The sequence below is a fragment of the Ranitomeya variabilis genome, chromosome 1, assembly GCF_051348905.1.
Source record: "Ranitomeya variabilis isolate aRanVar5 chromosome 1, aRanVar5.hap1, whole genome shotgun sequence".
In the NCBI taxonomy this organism is placed as follows: Eukaryota; Metazoa; Chordata; class Amphibia; order Anura; family Dendrobatidae; genus Ranitomeya; species Ranitomeya variabilis.
The window spans coordinates 715,519,028-715,537,035 of record NC_135232.1 but is presented as its reverse complement, the minus strand read 5'-3'; the positions used below and the strand labels follow the sequence as shown (position 1 = coordinate 715,537,035).

The following is an 18,008-nucleotide window of genomic DNA, read 5'->3' as shown; positions in this document are numbered from 1 at the left end:
TGAGTAGACAGAGAGAAAGACAGACGTCCTCCAAACACCAGAGTGTAAGATAGTGGACTGCTTTAGCGTCAAGCCTCAATAGGGAAATGGAAATATCACCGGCAACTCTCGGCAGCAAACAGTGAGTTTTATACACCCTGGTCCAGGTTTGTCAACTAGAGCTGGGGGAGGTGGCCACTGGGTCCTAAAGTCAGAAGGACTAGGATGGAGTCTGCAATGCCAACCGCTGAGACCTTCTGCATCTAGTTGCAGTGTGACTGTCTGCAGCCTCTGACACCCCCGTGACACCCGGTAGGATGCTGGTAGACGTGCTGTTGTGGATTTGTGGTGGGCAGGACACTTGTGGATGTGCTGCTGTGGATGCATAGCCGGGTAGGACGCTGGTGGATGTGCTGTTGTGGATCTGTGGCTGGGTAGGACGCTGGTGGATGTGTTGTAGATGTTCGGCAGGGCAGGATACTGGTGGATGTGCTGTTGTTGATCTGTGGTGGACATGACACTGGTGGATGTGCTGCTGTGGATGTATGGCCGGGTAGGACGCTGGTGTAGATGTGCTGTTGTCGATCTGTGGCTGGGTAGGACACTGCTGGATCTTTGTTTTTCAATGTGGAGAATCCTTTTTGGTTTGGCTCTCATTTCCGTATGTTACGTGCCGGCATGTGGTTGTGATCACGGTGAGGCAGCTGGGGACAGCTCCAACTTGGAGGCACACATGCAGCAGCTTCTTATAGAGCCAGGGCCTTAGGAGGAAGGACCAACCGCCACACCATGGGAAAGATAATATAGCGCCTGCATATACTGCAGCATAAGAAACCATCACAAACAAAAGAATAACAGAGACCTCCATCTGCAGGACATAATGTCACACACAGTGTAAGAAAGTGCAACACAAAGAGATACAGTTAAGTCCATATATATTTGGACAGAGAGAACATTTTTCTAATTTTGGTTATAGACATTACCACAATGAATTTTAAACAAAACAATTCAGATGCAGTTGAAGTTCAGACTTTCAGCTTTCATTTGAGGGTATCCACATTAAAATTGGATGAAGGGTTTAGGAGTTTCAGCTCCTTAACATGTGCCACCCTGTTTTTAACTCCTTAAGCCCCGAGGGTGGTTTGCACGTTAATGACCGGGCCAATTTTTACAATTCTGACCACTGTCTCTTTATGAGGTTATACAGTGCCTACAAGTAGTATTCAACCCCCTGCAGATTTAGCAGGTTTACTAAGATGCAAATAAGTTAGAGCCTTCAAACAAGAGCAGGATTTATTAACAGATGCATAAATCTTACAAACCAAAAAGTTTTGTTGCTCAGTTAAATTTTTATAAATTTTAAACATAAAAGTGTGGGTCAATTATTATTCAACCCCTAGGTTTAATATTTTGTGGAATAACCTTTGTTTGCAATTACAGCTAATAATCGTCTTTTATAAGACCTGATCAGGCCGGCACAGGTCTCTGGAGTTATCTTGGCCCACTCCTCCATGCAGATCTTCTCCAAGTTATCTAGGTTCTTTGGGTGTCTCATGTGGACTTTAATCTTGAGCTCCTTCCACAAGTTTTCAATTGGGTTAAGGTCAGGAGACTGACTAGGCCACTGCAACACCTTGATTTTTTGCCTCTTGAACCAGGCCTTGGTTTTCTTGGCTGTGTGCTTTGGGTCGTTGTCTTGTTGGAAGATGAAATGACGACCCATCTTAAGATCCTTGATGGAGGAGCGGAGGTTCTTGGCCAAAATCTCCAGGTAGGCCGTGCTATCCATCTTCCCATGGATGCGGACCAGATGGCCAGGCCCCTTGGCTGAGAAACAGCCCCACAGCATGATGCTGCCACCACCATGCTTGACTGTAGGGATGGTATTCTTGGGGTCGTATGCAGTGCCATCCAGTCTCCAAACGTCACGTGTGTGGTTGGCACCAAAGATCTCGATCTTGGTCTCATCAGACCAGAGAACCTTGAACCAGTCAGTCTCAGAGTCCTCCAAGTGATCATGAGCAAACTGTAGACGAGCCTTGACATGACGCTTTGAAAGTAAAGGTACCTTATGGGCTCGTCTGGAACGGAGACCATTGCGGTGGAGTACGTTACTTATGGTATTGACTGAAACCAATGTCCCCACTGCCATGAGATCTTCCCGGAGCTCCTTCCTTGTTGTCCTTGGGTTAGCCTTGACTCTTCGGACAAGCCTGGCCTCGGCACGGGAGGAAACTTTCAAAGGATGTCCAGGCCATGGAAGGCTAACAGTAGTTCCATAAGCCTTCCACTTCCAGATGATGCTCCGAACAGTGGAGACAGGTAGGCCCAACTCCTTGGAAAGGGTTTTGTACCCCTTGCCAGCCTTGTGACCCTCCACGATCTTGTCTCTGATGGCCTTGGAATGCTCCTTTGCCTTTCCCATGTTGACCATGTATGAGTGCTGTTCACAAGTTTGGGGAGGGTCTTAAATAGTCAGAAAAGGCTGGAAAAAGAGATAATTAATCCAAACATGTGAAGCTCATTGTTCTTTGTGCCTGAACTACTTCTTAATACTTTAGGGGAACCAAACAGAATTCTGGTGGGTTGAGGGGTTGAATAATAAATGACCCTCTGAAAAGACTTTTCACAATTTAAAAAAAAAATAAACAAAGAAATACCATTCTTTTTTGCTGCAGTGCATTTCACACTTCCAGGCTGATCTACAGTCCAAATGTCACAATGCCAAGTTAATTCCAAATGTGTAAACCTACTAAATCTGCAGGGGGTTGAATACTACTTGTAGGCACTGTAACTCTGGAACGCTTCAACGGATCTTGGCGATTCTGACACTGTTTTCTCCTGACATATTGTTCTTCATGATAGTGGTAAAATTTATTCGATATAACTTGCGTTTATTTGTGAAAAAAATGGAAATTTGGCGAAAACTTTGAAAATTTCGCAATTTTCCAACTTTGAATTTTTATGCCCTTTAATCACAGAGATATGTCACGCAAAATACTTAATAAGTAACATTTCCCACATGTCTACTTTACATCAGCACAATTTTGGAACCAAAATTTTTTTTTGTTAGGGAGTTATAAGGGTTAAAAGTTGACCAGCAATTTCTCATTTTTACAACACCATTTTTTCTTAGGGACCACATCTCATTTGAAGTCATTTTGAGGGGTCCATGATAGAAAATACCCAAGTGTGACACCATTCTAAAAACTGCACCCCTCAAGGTGCTCAAAACCACATTCAAGAAGTTTATTAACCCTTCAGGTGTTTCACAGGAATTTTTGGAATGTTTAAATAAAAATGAACATTTAACTTTTCACACAAAATTTAATTCAGCTCCAATTTGTTTTATTTTACGAAGGGTAACAGGAGAAAATGGACCCCAAAAGTTGTACAATTTGTCCTGAGTACGCTGATACCCCATATGTGGGTGTAAACCATTGTTTGGGCGCATGGCAGAGCTCGGAAGGGAAGGAGCGCCGTTTGACTTTTCAATGCAAAATTGACTGGAATTGAGATGGGACGCCATGTTGCGTTTGGAGAGCCCCTGATGTGCCTAAACATTGAAACCCCCAACAAGTGACACCATTTTGGAAAGTAGACCCCTTAAGGAACTTATCTAGATGTGTGGTGAGCACTTTGACCCAACAAGTGCTTCACAGAAGTTTCTAATGCAGAGACGTAAAAATAAAAAATATTTTTTCACAAAAATGATCTTTTCACCCCCAATTTTTTACTTTCCCAAGGGTAAGAGAAGAAATTAGACCACAAAAGTTGTTGTGCAATTTGTCCTGAGTACGACGATACCCCATATGTGGGGGTAAACCACTGTTTGGGCGCATAGCAGAGCTCGGAAGGGAAGGAGCGCCATTTTACTTTTCAATGCAAAATTGACTGGAATTAAGATGGGACACCATATTGCGTTTGGAGAACCCCTGATGTGCCTAAACATTAAAACCCCCCACAAGTGACACCATTTTGGAAAGTAGACCCCCTCAGGAACTTGTCTAGATGTGTTTTGAGAGCTTTGAACCCCCAAGTGTTTCACTACAGTTTATAACGCAGAGCCGTGAAAATACAAATAATTTTTTTTTCACAATAATGATTTATTAGCCCCCAGTTTTGTATTTTCCCAAGGGTAACAGGAGAAATTGGACCCCAAAAGTTGTCCAATTTGTCCTGAGTACGCTGATACCCTGTATGTGGGGGGGAACCACTGTTTGGGCGCATGGCAGAGCTCGGAAGGGAAGGCGCGCCATTTGGAATGCAGACTTAGCTGGATTGGTCTCCAGGCGTCACGTTGCATTTGTAGAGCCCCTGATGTATGCAAACAGTAGAAACCCCCCACAAGTGACCCCATATTGGAAACTAGACCTCCCAAGGAACTTATCTAGATGTGTTGTGAGAACTTTGAACCCCCAAGTGTTTCACTACAGTTTATAACGCAGAGCCGTGAAAATAAAAAATCCTTTTTTTCCCACAAAAATGATTTTTAGCCCCCCAAATTTTTATTTTCCCAAGGATAACAAGAGAACTTGGACCCCAAAAGTTGTTGTCCAATTTGTCCCGAGTACGCTGATACCCCATATGTTGGGGTAAACCCCTGTTTGGGCGCACGGGAGAGCTCGGAAGGGAAGGAGCACTGTTTTACTTTTTCAACGCAGAATTGGCTGGAATTGAGATCGGACGCTATGTCGCGTTTGGAGAGCCCCTGATGTGCCTGAACAGTGGAAACTCCCCAATTCTACCTGAAACCCTAATCCAAACACACCCCTAACCCTGATCCCAACGGTAACCCTATCCACACCCCTAACCCTGACACACCCCTAACCCTAATCCCAACCGTAAATGTAATCCAAACCCTAACTTTAGCCCCAACCCTAACCCTAACTTTAGCTCCAACCCTAGCCCCAACCCTAACCCTAGCCCTAATCCTAGCCCTGACCCTATCCCTAATCCTAATGGGAAAATGGAAATAAATACTTTTTTTAATTTTATTATTTTTCCCTAACTAAGGGGGTGATGAAGGGGGGTTTGATTTACTTTTGTAGCGTTTTTTTATATCGGATTTTTATGATTGGCAGCTGTCACACACTAAAAGACGCTTTTTATAGCAAAAAAGTTTTTGCGTCTCCACATTTTGAGACCTATAATTTTTCCATATTTTGGTCCACAGAGTCATGTGAGGTCTTGTTTTTTGCGAGACGAGTTGACGTTTTTATTGGTAACATTTTCGGGCACATGACATTTTTTGATCGCTTTTTATTCCGATTTTTGTGAGGCAGAATGACCAAAAACCAGCTATTCATGAATTTCTTTTGGGGGAGGCATTTATACCGTTACACGTTTTGTAAAATTGATAAAGCAGTTTTATTCGTCGGGTCAGTACGATTACAGCGATATCTCATTTATATCTTTTTTTATGTTTTGGCGCTTTTATACGATAAAAGCTATTTTATAGAAAAAATAATTATTTTGGCATCGCTTTATTTTGAGGACTATAACTTTTTTTATTTTTTTGCTTATGATGCTGTATGGCGGCTTGTTTTTTTGCGGGACAAGATGACGTTTTCAGCGGTACCATGGTTATTTTTATCCGTCTTTTTGATCGCGTTATTCCACTTTTTGTTCAGTGGTATGATAATAAAGCGTTATTTTTTGGCTTTTTTTTTTCTTGAAGGGGTTAACTAGTGGGACAGTTTTATAGGTTGGGTCGTTACGGACGCGACGATACTAAATATGTGTACTTTTATTGTTTTTTTTTTTTTATTTAAAGAAATGTATTTATGGGAATATTTTTATTTTTTTCTTAATTTAGGAATTTATTTTTTTACTTTTTTACTTTGCCCCGGGGGGGACATCACAGATCGCACAGCACTGTCAGATCAGCGATCTGACTGACAGCGCTGCAGGCTTACCAGCGCCTGCACTGGACCCGGAAGTAATCCCTGCAGGACCCGGATGCAGCCCGGCGGCCATTTTGGATCCGGGGCCTGCAGGGATAGGAGGTAAGAGACGCTCGGAGCAACGCGATCACATCGCGTTGCTCCGGGGGTCTCAGGGAAGCCCGCAGGGAGCCCCCTCCCTGCGCGATGCTTCCCTATACCGCCAGAACACTGTGTTCATGTTTGATCGCAGTGTGCCGGGGGTTAATGTGCTGTGGCTGTCCGTGACCACTCCTGGCACATAGTGCCGGATACAGGAATTATACACGGCACTCGAGGCTCCTGGGTGGTGCTCAAGTAAGGTTTCCAACCCGTCAATAAATTAATTAAAAAAAAATTAATAAAAAACTTGGCACTCAAGAGTTCTTTTTGAAAAATGAAGAAATAATTGTTCGTTTATTGGTGCAACCAGTTCAGTAATTGATGATGTATAAACGTTTTCGGTCACAAGACCTTCATCAGAAACATCATATATGAAACTGGAAGCAGGGCTGCAATAATGTATAGGCACAAAAGGCCTGCGTACAGGTGTTACCGGGCAGATGAACCTGGAGGCTCCTGGGGAGACTGTGAGGTGGGGCGCACTGGGGAAGCAAGGTCCCGCTGTAAAGGACTAGCGCTTATGTATCCAGGTCCAGGGAACGCTGTGTAGCTGGAAGAACCAGAACACATAGTGCCGGATGTCAGCTGTGATAGTCAGCCCACCCCACCTCGACGGGATAGTACGTCATATGGGATTAAGGGGTTAAAGGGACCAAAAGTAATTGGACAGATTAAATAATTTTAAATAAAATGTTCATTTCTAGTACTTGGTTGAAAACCCTTGGCTGGCAATGACTGCCTGAAGTCTTGAACTCATGGATATCACCAGACGCTGTGTTTCCTCCTTTTTGATGCTCTGCCAGGCCTTCACTGCGGTGGTTTTCAGTTGCTGTTTGTTTGTGGGCCTTTCTGTCTGAAGATTAGTCTTTAACAAGTGAAATGCATGCTCAATTAGGTTGAGATCAGGTGACTGACTTGGCCATTCAAGAATATTCCACTTCTTTGCTTTAATAAACTCCTGGGTTGCTTTGGCTTTATGTTTTGGGTCATTGTCCATCTGTAGTATGAAACGCCGACCAATCAGTTTGGCTGCATTTGGCTGGATCGGAGCACACAGTATGGCTCTGAATACCTCAGAATTCTGTCCTGTGTCACATCATCAATAAACACTATTGACTCAGTGCCACTGGCAGCCATGCATGCCCAAGCCATCACACTGCCTCCGCCGTGTTTTACAGATGATGTGGTATGCTTTGGATCATGAGCTGTACCACGCCTTTGCCATACTTTTCTCTTTCCATCATTCTCGTAAAGGTTGATCTTGGTTTCAGCTGTCCAAAGAATGTTCTTCCAGAACTGGTCCTAAAGTCAGAAGGACTAGGATGGAGTCTGGAATGCCAACCGCTGAGACCTTCTGCAGCTAGATGCAGTGTGACTGCCTGCAGCCTCTGACACACCCGTGACACCGGGTAGGATGCTGGTAGATGTGCTGTTGTGGATTTGTGGTGGGCAGGACACTGGTGGATGTGTTGTGGATTTGCGGCAAGGCAGGACACTGGTGGATGTGTTGTTGTGGATGTGCTGTTGTGGATCTGTGGCAGGCAGGACATTGGTGGATGAGCTGCTGTGGATGTGCGGCCGGACAGGACTCGAGTGGATGTGCTGTTGTTGATCTGTGGCCGGTTAGGATGCTGGTGGGACTCTCTCCTGGGATGTCTCCCCACATTCAACACATCACACATCTCTCTCTGAACCCACCCACCCATGCATCAGACTATTTCTCCTGGAACTCTCTCTTCCCCATTCATCACAGGTGTCTCTCCTGGAACCCCCCCCCCCCAGGTCCCTCCCAAAATTCTCCCCCGCTTCCTTCTATCTATCCTGAAACTGCTCCACCCCCTAGGTCTGTCCCGCCCCCCCCCCTCCCCATCACATCCATCCCAGAACTTCCCCCAAGGGTCCATCTCGGAACTCACCCCCACTCCCCCTCCCAACAAGTCCCCCCGCATCCCTCCGAGAACTCCCATTCCCCGCCGCGTCCCTCCCAGGATTCCCCCCAGCGTTCCTCCCAGGATCCCCATTCCCCCCCCGCAATCCTCCCAGGACTCCCCATTCCCCCCCCCCCCCCCCCCGCATCCCTCCCAGAACTTCCCCCCACATCCCTCCCGGAACTTCCGCTTCCCCGAATCCCACCAGGAACTCCCACATTCATCACATGCGTCTATCCTAGGCCCCCCGATTATCACTCAGGATCACTCTGGGTGCTCATCTCTTTATTTCAGCAGGCCTCCACTTGTTAGTCGCTGCCCAAAGCTCATCTTCTCTCCACGTTAATTTTTCCAACGAATTTGCTATAAATAAAAACAAAAGCGTAGATGGGGACCCCAAGGGGCCAGGTGTGGAGGCAGGTGCAGAATCATTAACCATCCCCACATCTGGCTGTTTCAAAGGGCTCCCTCCAATGCATCCCCTATAATCTAGGGTCCATACACCCAACTTATGACACTGAGAACTCATGCATCCTTGGTATGCCCACTCCTACTCACCATGTTAGTGAGAAGGCAGTCAATCTTCTCTTCCTCCGGGGACCCCCGTTCCATTTTACCCCGATAAACCATCAGCTGATGCCGGTCTTTCAGGTCTCTGTATGTCTTTGGGGGAGGGCATAGAAGTCAGTATTAGGCCCCCCATACACCACACAATGTGCATACACTTAGCCCAGAAATATATGACAGTGATACAGGATTTGGCATTTTTGCCATTTAACAAAACATATTCCAGATCCAATCTATAATCAATCTGGGCTTAATGTGATCCGAGAAATTCACATCCAATTAGGATGGTTTAGGGATTACAGCTTTTTAATATGGAGCTGCCACTTATTAAAGTAATTGGACAATTATGATGCTTTTAAATGGCCTGCATGGGCTTTTCCCTCGTTATTTCAACAATTAAGCAGGTAAAAGGTTTGGAGTGGCTACAGGGTGCAGCATGTGCAAGCTGATGCTGTGAACCCACAACATGCGGTGAAAGGAAGAGAAACAGATCATCTTTAGGCTGAAAAAAATAAATCTATCAGAGACAACAGAAATGTGCAAATAAAACATGTCCTGCTGAACTCAGATAGGCCTAGACAGATCCTGAAGACACCAATGGTGGATGAGCACAGAATTCTTTCTGTGGTGAAGGAAAACCCTTCACTAGATTCCCCCCACCACCAAGTGAAGAACATTTTTCAGGAAGCCAGGGTCTCAGTATCTGAGCACACCATAAAGATGCAGCCAAGGATTCTTTACAAAGGAATAAAAATGAATATATGTTTCACAGGGGATTTTTGTTCAACCCCTTTAAACTTGAAAGTATCCACTTCAACTCCAAGAATTCGTCACTGGCCAAAGATTTGTGGTCCTAGCGAAGGTCAGAAAGATGAGTAGGTGAGCAATGCAGGCACACACAGACAAATAAATCGCACACACACACACACGCACTAAATTAGGAGATCATCAAAAAATGAATTTAATTCAGTTCTTCAATACAAAAAGTGAAATTCAAATATTATATAGAGTCTTTACAAACACAGTGATCTACACTCACCGGCCACTTTATTAGGTACACCATGCTAGTAACGGGTTAGACCCCCTTTTGCCTTCAGAACTGCCTCAATTCTTCGTGGCATAGATTCAACAAGGTGCTGGAAGCATTCCTCAGAGATTTTGGTCCATATTGACATGATGGCATCACACAGTTGCCGCAGATTTGTCGGCTGCACATCCCAAAGATGCTCCATACAAGGCAGGATGGATCCATGCTTTCATGTTGTTTACGCCAAATTCTGACCCTACCATCCGAATGTCGCAGCAGAAATCGAGACTCATCAGACCAAGCAACGTTTTTCCAATCTTCTACTGTCCAATTTCGATGAGCTTGTACAAATTGTAGCCTCAGTTTCCTGTTCTTAGCTGAAAGGAGTGGTACCCGGTGTGGTCTTCTGCTGCTGTAGCCCATCTGCCTCAAAGTTCGACGCACTGTGCGTTCAGAGATGCTCTTAGGCCTACCTTGGTTGTAACGGGTGGCGATTTGAGTCACTGTTGCCTTTCTATCAGCTCGAACCAGTCTGCCCATTCTCCTCTGACCTCTGGCATCAACAAGGCATTTCCGCCCACAGAACTGCCGCTCACTGGATTTTTTTTCTTTTTCGGACCATTCTCTGTAAACCCTAGAGATGGTTGTGCGTGAAAATCCCAGTAGATCAGCAGTTTCTGAAATACTCAGACCAGCCCTTCTGGCACCAACAACCATGCCACGTTCAAAGGCACTCAAATCACCTTTCTTCCCCATACTGATGCTCGGTTTGAACTGCAGGAGATTGTCTTGACCATGTCTACATGCCTAAATGCACTGAGTTGCCGCTATGTGATTGGCTGATTAGAAATTAAGTGTTAACAAGAAGTTGGACAGGTGTACCTAATAAAGTGGCCAGTGAGTGTATTTCAAGTGTTTATTTCTGTTAATGTTGATGATTATGGCTTATAGCCAATGGAAAGCCAAAAGTCATTGTCTCAGTAAATTAGAATAATTAACAAAACACACCTGCAAAGGTTTTCTAAGCTTTTAAAAAGGTCCCTTAGTCTGTGTCAGTAGGCTCCACAATCATGGGGAAGACTCCTGACTTGATAGATGTCCAGAAGGCAGTCATTGATACACTCCACAAGGAGGGTAAGCCACAAAAGGTCATTGCTAAAGAAGCTGGCTATTCACAGAGTGCTGTATCCAAGCATATTAATGGACAGTTGAGTGGAAGGAAAAAGTGTGGTAGAAAAAGGTGCACAAGCAACCGGGATAACCGCAGCCTTGAAAAGGATTGTTAAGAAAAGGCCATTCAAAAATTTGAGGGCGATTCACAAGGAGTGGACTGCTGCTGGAGTCATTGCTTCAAGAGCTACCACACACAGATATATCCAAGACCAGGGCTACAAGTGTAGCATTCCTTGTGTCAAGCCCCTCGTGACCAATAGACAACGGCAGAAGCGTCTTACCTGGGCCAAGGAGAAAAAGAACTTGACTGTTGCTCAGTGGTCCAAAGTGTTTTCAGATTAAAGAAAATTTTGCATTTCATTTGGAAATCAAGGTCCCAGAGTCTAGAGGAAGAGTGGGGAGGCCACAATCCAAGCTGCTTGAGGTCTAGTGTGAAGTTTCCACAATCAGTGATGGTTTGGGGAGCCATGTCATCTGCTGATGTAGGTCCACTGTGTTTTATCAAGACCAAAGTTAGCGCAGCCGTCTACCAGGATATTTTAGAGCACTTCATTCTTCCGTCTGTTGACAAGCTTTTTGGAGATGGTAATTTCGTTCTCCAGCAGGACTTGGCATCTGTCTACACTGCTAAAAGTACCACTATCTGGTTTACAAACAACAGTATCACTGTGCTTGAAAGGCAGCAAACTCGCCTGACATTAACCATATAGAGAATCTATGGGGTATTGTCAAGAGGAAGATGAGAGACACCAGACCCAACAATGCAGACGACCTGAAGGCTGCTATCAAAGCAACCTGGGCTTCCATAACATCTCAGCAGTGCCACAGGCTGATCGCCTCCATGCCACGCCGCATTGATGCAGTAATTGATGCAAAAGGAGCCCCAACCAAGTATTGAGGGCATTTACTGATCATACATTTCAGTAGGCCAAAATTTCAGATTTTAAAATAATTTTTCAAGCTGGTGTTATAAAGTATTCTAATTTACTGAGAAAATAACTTTTGGGTTTTCATTAGCTAGCTGTAAGCCATAATCATCAACATTAACAGAAATAAACATTTTAAAAAGATCACTCTGTTTGTTTTTGTATTGAAGAACTGAAAAATTAAACTTTTCAATGATATTCTAATTTTGTGAGAAGCACCTCTATGTGTGTGTATAATACATATATATATATATAATTGTCTAAGGGTCACTTCCGTCTGTCCCGTCTGTCTGTCACGGATATACATTGGTCGCGGCCTCTGTCTGTCATGGAATCCAAGTCGCTGATTGGTCTCGCCAGCTGCCTGTCATTGCTGCCGCGACCAATCAGCGACGGCCACAGTCCGATTAGTCCCTCCCTACTCCCCTGCAGTCAGTGCCCAGCGCCTGCTCCATACTCCCCGCAGTCACGGCTCACACAGGGTTAATGCCAGCGGTAACGGACCGCGTTATGCCGCGGGTAACTCACTCCGTTACCGCCGCTATTAACCCTGTGTGACCAAGTTTTTACTATTGATGCTGCCTATGCAGCGTCAATAGTAAAAACATCTAATGATAAAAATAATGAAAAAAATAAAAAATCATTATATACTCACCTTCCGCCGCCTTTCCCGCTCCTCGCGACGCTCCGGTGACCGCTCCATGCAAGCGTCAGGTTCCGGTGCTACGGATGGTATGCGACTAGGACCTGCCATGACATCACGGTCATGTGACCGCGACGTCATCACAGGTCCTGCACGAGAAGGACCCGCCATGACGCCACGGTCATGTGACTGCGACGTCATCACACCCTGGGACCGGAAGCTGCCACCTGCACCGCTGTTATGATCCGGTGACCCTGGAGCCGCATGAGACTATCTCTGGAGTAGGTGGAACCTGTACTGACCGCAATACTAATTCTGACACCGCAACTAGAAGTAGCCGTGGGATGTACCTAACCAGGTCTAGACACCTCGACACAGCCGGAGGACTAAATACCCCTAAAGATGGAAATGGGAAATCCTATCTTGCCTCAGAGCAGAGCCCCAAAAGATAGGCAGCCCCCACAAATATTGACTGTGAATTTAAGAGGAAATACGTACACAGGCAGAAAAGACAGAGTTTAGCAAAAGAGGCCCTTCTAGCTAGATAGAAAGGATAGGACAGAGTTCTAAGCGGTCAGTATTAAAACACTAGAAAAATCCACAGCAGAACACACTATACACTACATCTAACTAAAGACATAGGATGTATATCTGCATCTCCAGAGAAACCAGCATGACAGAAAAATCCAAACAAGTCAAGCTGGACAAAAACACAATAGATTGCACTGCACATAAAAGCACACTGCATGCGTGCTACAGAGAACCAAAACAGGGCACTTATCTTAGCTGAAATGACAGCAGGGCAAGTGGAGCCAGACAGAGATGCAATCCCTCCAAGATACAATGGACAACTGGCAGGGATTGATGGATCCTACAAACCTAAATACCTACTAGAGCTGCAATAAGCAGAAACACCTGCCCAGTTTATAATCCAGAGACCACTGCACTACCACTAACAACCACCGGAGGGAGCCCAAGAGCAGAATTCACAACAGTACCCCCCCCCCTTGAAGAGGGGTCACCGAACCCTCACCAGAGCCCCCAGGCCGATCAGGACGAGCCAGATGAAAGGCCCGAACCAAATCAGCAGCATGGACATCACAGGCAAAAACCCAAGAATTATCCTCCTGGCCGTAACCCTTCCATTTGACAAGGTACTGAAGCTTCCGTCTCGAAAAACGAGAATACAAAATCTTCTCAACCACATAATCCAACTCCCCACCAACCAACACAGGAGCCGGAGGATCAACAGAGGGAAGAACGGGCACCACATATTTCCGCAACAAAGATCTATGGAAAACATTATGGATAGCAAAAGATGCCGGAAGGGCCAAACGAAAAGACACCGGATTGATAATCTCAGAAATCCTATAAGGACCAATAAACCGAGGCTTAAACTTAGGGGAAGAAACCTTCATAGGAACATGACGGGAAGACAACCAGACCAAATCCCCGACCCGAAGCCGGGAACCAACAGACCGACGACGATTAGCAAAACGTTGCGCCTCCTCCTGAGACAACACCAAATTGTCCACCAAATGAGCCCAAATCTGCTGCAACCTGTCAACCACAGAATCCACACCAGGACAATCAGAAGGCTCAACCTGCCCTGAAGAAAAACGAGGATGAAAACCAAAATTACAAAAAAAAGGCGAAACCAAGGTAGCCGAACTAGCCCGATTATTAAGGGCAAACTCGGCCAATGGCAAGAAAGCCACCCAATCATCCTGATCAGCAGACACGAAGCATCTCAAATAAGTTTCCAAAGTCTGATTGGTTCGCTCGGTTTGGCCATTTGTCTGAGGATGAAATGCAGAAGAAAAAGACAAATCAATACCCAGCCTAGCACAAAAGGCTCGCCAAAACCTAGAAACAAACTGGGAACCTCTGTCGGACACAATATTCTCCGGAATACCATGCAAACGAACCACATGCTGAAAAAACAATGGAACCAAATCAGAAGAGGAAGGCAACTTAGGCAAAGGCACCAAATGAACCATCTTAGAAAACCGGTCACAAACCACCCAGATAACCGACATCCTCTGGGAAACAGGAAGGTCCGAAATAAAATCCATAGAAATGCGTCCAAGGCCTCTCGGGGACCGGCAAAGGCAAAAGCAACCCACTAGCGCGGGAACAACAAGGCTTAGCCTGCGCACAAGTCCCACAGGACTGCACAAAAGAACGCACATCCCGCGACAAAGAAGGCCACCAAAAAGACCTACCAACCAAATCTCTGGTACCAAAAATACCAGGATGACCAGCCAACACCGAACAATGAACCTCCGAAATCACCCTACTAGTCCATTTATCAGGAACGAACAGTTTCCCCACTGGACAGCGGTCAGGTTTGTCAGCCTGAAATTCCTGAAGAACTCGTCGCAGATCAGGGGAGATGGCAGAAAGGACCACCCCTTCCTTTAGAATGCCGACTGGTTCCAGGACCTCCGGAGAATCAGGCAAAAAGCTCCTAGAGAGGGCATCAGCCTTAATGTTCTTAGAACCCGGAAGATACGAGACCACGAAATCAAAACGGGAGAAAAACAAAGACCATCGAGCCTGTCTAGGATTCAGCCGCTTGGCAGACTCGAGGTAAATCAGATTTTTATGATCGGTCAAGACCACAATACGATGCTTGGCTCCCTCAAGCCAATGTCGCCATTCCTCGAACGCCCACTTCATAGCCATCAATTCCGATTGCCGACATCATAATTACGTTCAGCAGGCGAAAACTTTCGGGAAAAGAAGGTACATGGTTTCATCAAGGAACCATCAGAATTCCTCTGAGATAAAACGGCCCCTGCCCCAATCTCAGAAGCGTCAACCTCAACCTGAAATGGAAGAGAAACATCTGGCTGACGCAACACCGGGGCAGAAGTAAATTGGCGTTTAAGCTCCTGAAAGGCAGAGACAGCCGCAGAGGACCAATTCGTCACATCAGCGCCTTTCTTCGTCAAATCGGTCAAGGGTTTAACCACACTGGAGAAGTTAGCAATGAAACGGCGATAAAAATTAGCAAAACCCAAAAATTTCTGAAGGCTCTTCACGGATGTGGGCTGAATCCAATCATGAATGGCCTGAACCTTAACCGGATCCATCTCTATAGATGAGGGAGAAAAAATAAAGCCCAAAAAAGAAACCTTCTGCACTCCAAAAAGACACTTAGACCCCTTCACAAATAAAGCATTGTCACGAAGGATCTGAAAAACCATCCTGACCTGTTTCACATGAGACTCCCAATCATCGGAAAAAATCAAAATGTCATCCAAATATACAATCATGAATTTATCAAGATAATTCCGGAAGATATCATGCATGAAGGACTGAAAAACAGATGGAGCATTAGAGAGCCCGAAGGGCATCACAAGGTATTCAAAATGGCCCTCGGGCGTATTAAACGCAGTTTTCCATTCGTCACCCTGCTTAATACGAATAAGATTATATGCCCCTCGAAGGTCAATCTTAGTAAACCAACTAGCCCCCTTAATCCTAGCAAACAAATCGGAAGGCAACGGCAAAGGGTATTGAAATTTGACCGTGATATTATTCAAGAGGCGATAATCAATACAAGGTCTCAAGGAGCCTTCCTTCTTGGCAACAAAAAAATACCCCGCTCCTAATGGTGAAGAAGATGGCCGAATATGCCCTTTCTCCAAAGACTCCTTAATATAACTCCGCATGGCGGTATGTTCAGGCACAGACAGGTTGAAAAGTCGGCCCTTAGGAAACTTACAACCTGAAATCAAGTCAATAGCACAATCACAGTCCCTATGCGGTGGAAGGGAACTGGACTTGGGCTCATTGAACACATCCTGAAAATCAGACAAGAACTCTGGAATTTCAGAAGAGGAGGAAGAGGAGATTGACATCAAAGGAACGTCACCATGGACTCCCTGACAACCCCAACTAGTTACAGACATAGATTTCCAATCCAACACCGGATTATGTACCTGCAACCATGGAAAACCCAGCACAATAGCATCATGCAAATTATGCAACACCAAAAAGCGACAATCCTCCCGATGGGCTGGCGCCATGCACATGGTCACCTGTGTCCAAAACTGGGGTTTATTTTTAGCCAAAGGTGTAGCATCAATGCTCCTTAAAGGAATAGGGTTCTCCAAAGACTGCAAGGGGAAACCACAACGTCTAGCGAATTCAAAGTCCATTAAATTCAAAGCGGCGCCAGAATCTACAAACGCTATGACAGAAAATGATGACAATGAGCAGATCAATGTCACAGATAACAGAAATTTAGGTTGTACGGTACCAATGGTAACTGAACTAGCGATTCTCTTAGTACGCTTAGGGCAGACCGAAATGACATGAGAAGCATCGCCACAGTAAAAACACAACCCATTCTGACGTCTGAATCCCCGTCGTTCAGCTCCAGACAGAATCCTATCGCACTGCATAGGCTCAGGTATCTGCTCTGAGGACAACGCCACAGCGCGCACAGCTCTGCGCTCACGCAGGCGCCGATCAATCTGAATGGCCAGAGACATAGAATCAACCAGACCAATAGGCATGGGAAACCCCACCATAACATCTTTAACAGATTCAGAAAGACCCTTTCTGAAAATGGCCGCCAAAGCATCCTCATTGCATTTGGTCAGCACACACCATTTTCTAAATTTCTGACAATACAATTCTGCCGCTTCTTGACCCTGAAACAGGGTCAACAAGGTCTTCTTAGCATGATCCACAGAATTTGGTTCATCATATAATAACCCTAGAGCCTGAAAGAAGGCTTCTACATTAAGCAAAGCAGGATTCCCAGATTCCAGGGAAAATGCCCAATCCTGAGGATCGCCACGCAGCAGGGAGATGACAATTTTAACCTGCTGAATGGGATCACCAGAAGAACGAGGTTTCAGAGCAAAAAACAGTTTACAGTTATTTTTAAAACTCAAAAATTTAGACCTGTCCCCAAAAAATAACTCAGGAGTAGGAATCCTAGGCTCTAAAACCGGAGTCTGAATAATATAAATCGGAAATACCCTGTACCCTAGCAGCTAGTTGGTCTACACGAGAAGCTAATACCTGAACATCCATGCCAGCACACAGCTCCTCAGTCACCCAGAGGAAAAGAGGGAAGGAAAGACAAAACAGACTACAGAAAAAAAAATGGCTCAGGACTTTTCTTCCCTTCTTCTGAGATGCATTTAACTCATTGCTGGCCAGTTGTACTGTTATGATCCGGTGACCCTGGAGCCGCATGAGACTATCTCTGGAGTAGGTGGAACCTGTACTGACCGCAATACTAATTCTGACACCGCAACTAGAAGTAGCTGTGAGATGTACCTAACCAGGTCTAGACACCTCGACACAGCCGGAGGACTAAATACCCCTAAAGATGGAAATGGGAAATCCTATCTTGCCTCAGAGCAGAGCCCCAAAAAATAGGCAGCACCCCACAAATATTGACTGTTAATTTAAGAGGAAATACGTACACAAGCAGAAAAGACAGAGTTTAGCAAAATAGGCCCTTCTAGCTAGATAGATAGAAAGGATAGGACAGAGTTCTAAGCGGTCAGTATTAAAACACTAGAAAAATCCACAGCAGAATACACTATACACTACATCTAACTAAAGACATAGGATGTATATCTGCATCTCCAGAGAAACCAGCATGACAGAAAAATCCAAACAAGTCAAGCTGGACAAAAACACAATAGATTGCACTGCACATAAAAGCACACTGCATGCGTGCTACAG

At 45.3% G+C, this 18,008-nt stretch overlaps 1 protein-coding gene across 4 annotated transcripts in view; it reads right to left on the bottom strand.

The window, feature by feature from the left end:
* Positions 1-8,226: 8,226 nt before the first annotated feature.
* Positions 8,227-18,008, bottom strand: part of VIPAS39 (VPS33B interacting protein, apical-basolateral polarity regulator, spe-39 homolog) — a 39,863-nt gene continuing 30,081 nt past the window's right edge. For all 4 annotated transcript variants that reach the window (XM_077267487.1, XM_077267485.1, XM_077267484.1 and 1 more), the window contains exons 19-20: positions 8,513-8,617; positions 8,227-8,317 (exon numbers count right to left, since the gene is read on the bottom strand). In XM_077267487.1, the coding sequence (XP_077123602.1) occupies positions 8,297-8,317; positions 8,513-8,617 (126 nt within the window). In that variant the 3' untranslated portion in view covers positions 8,227-8,296. The remainder of the gene's footprint in view (positions 8,318-8,512; positions 8,618-18,008) is intronic.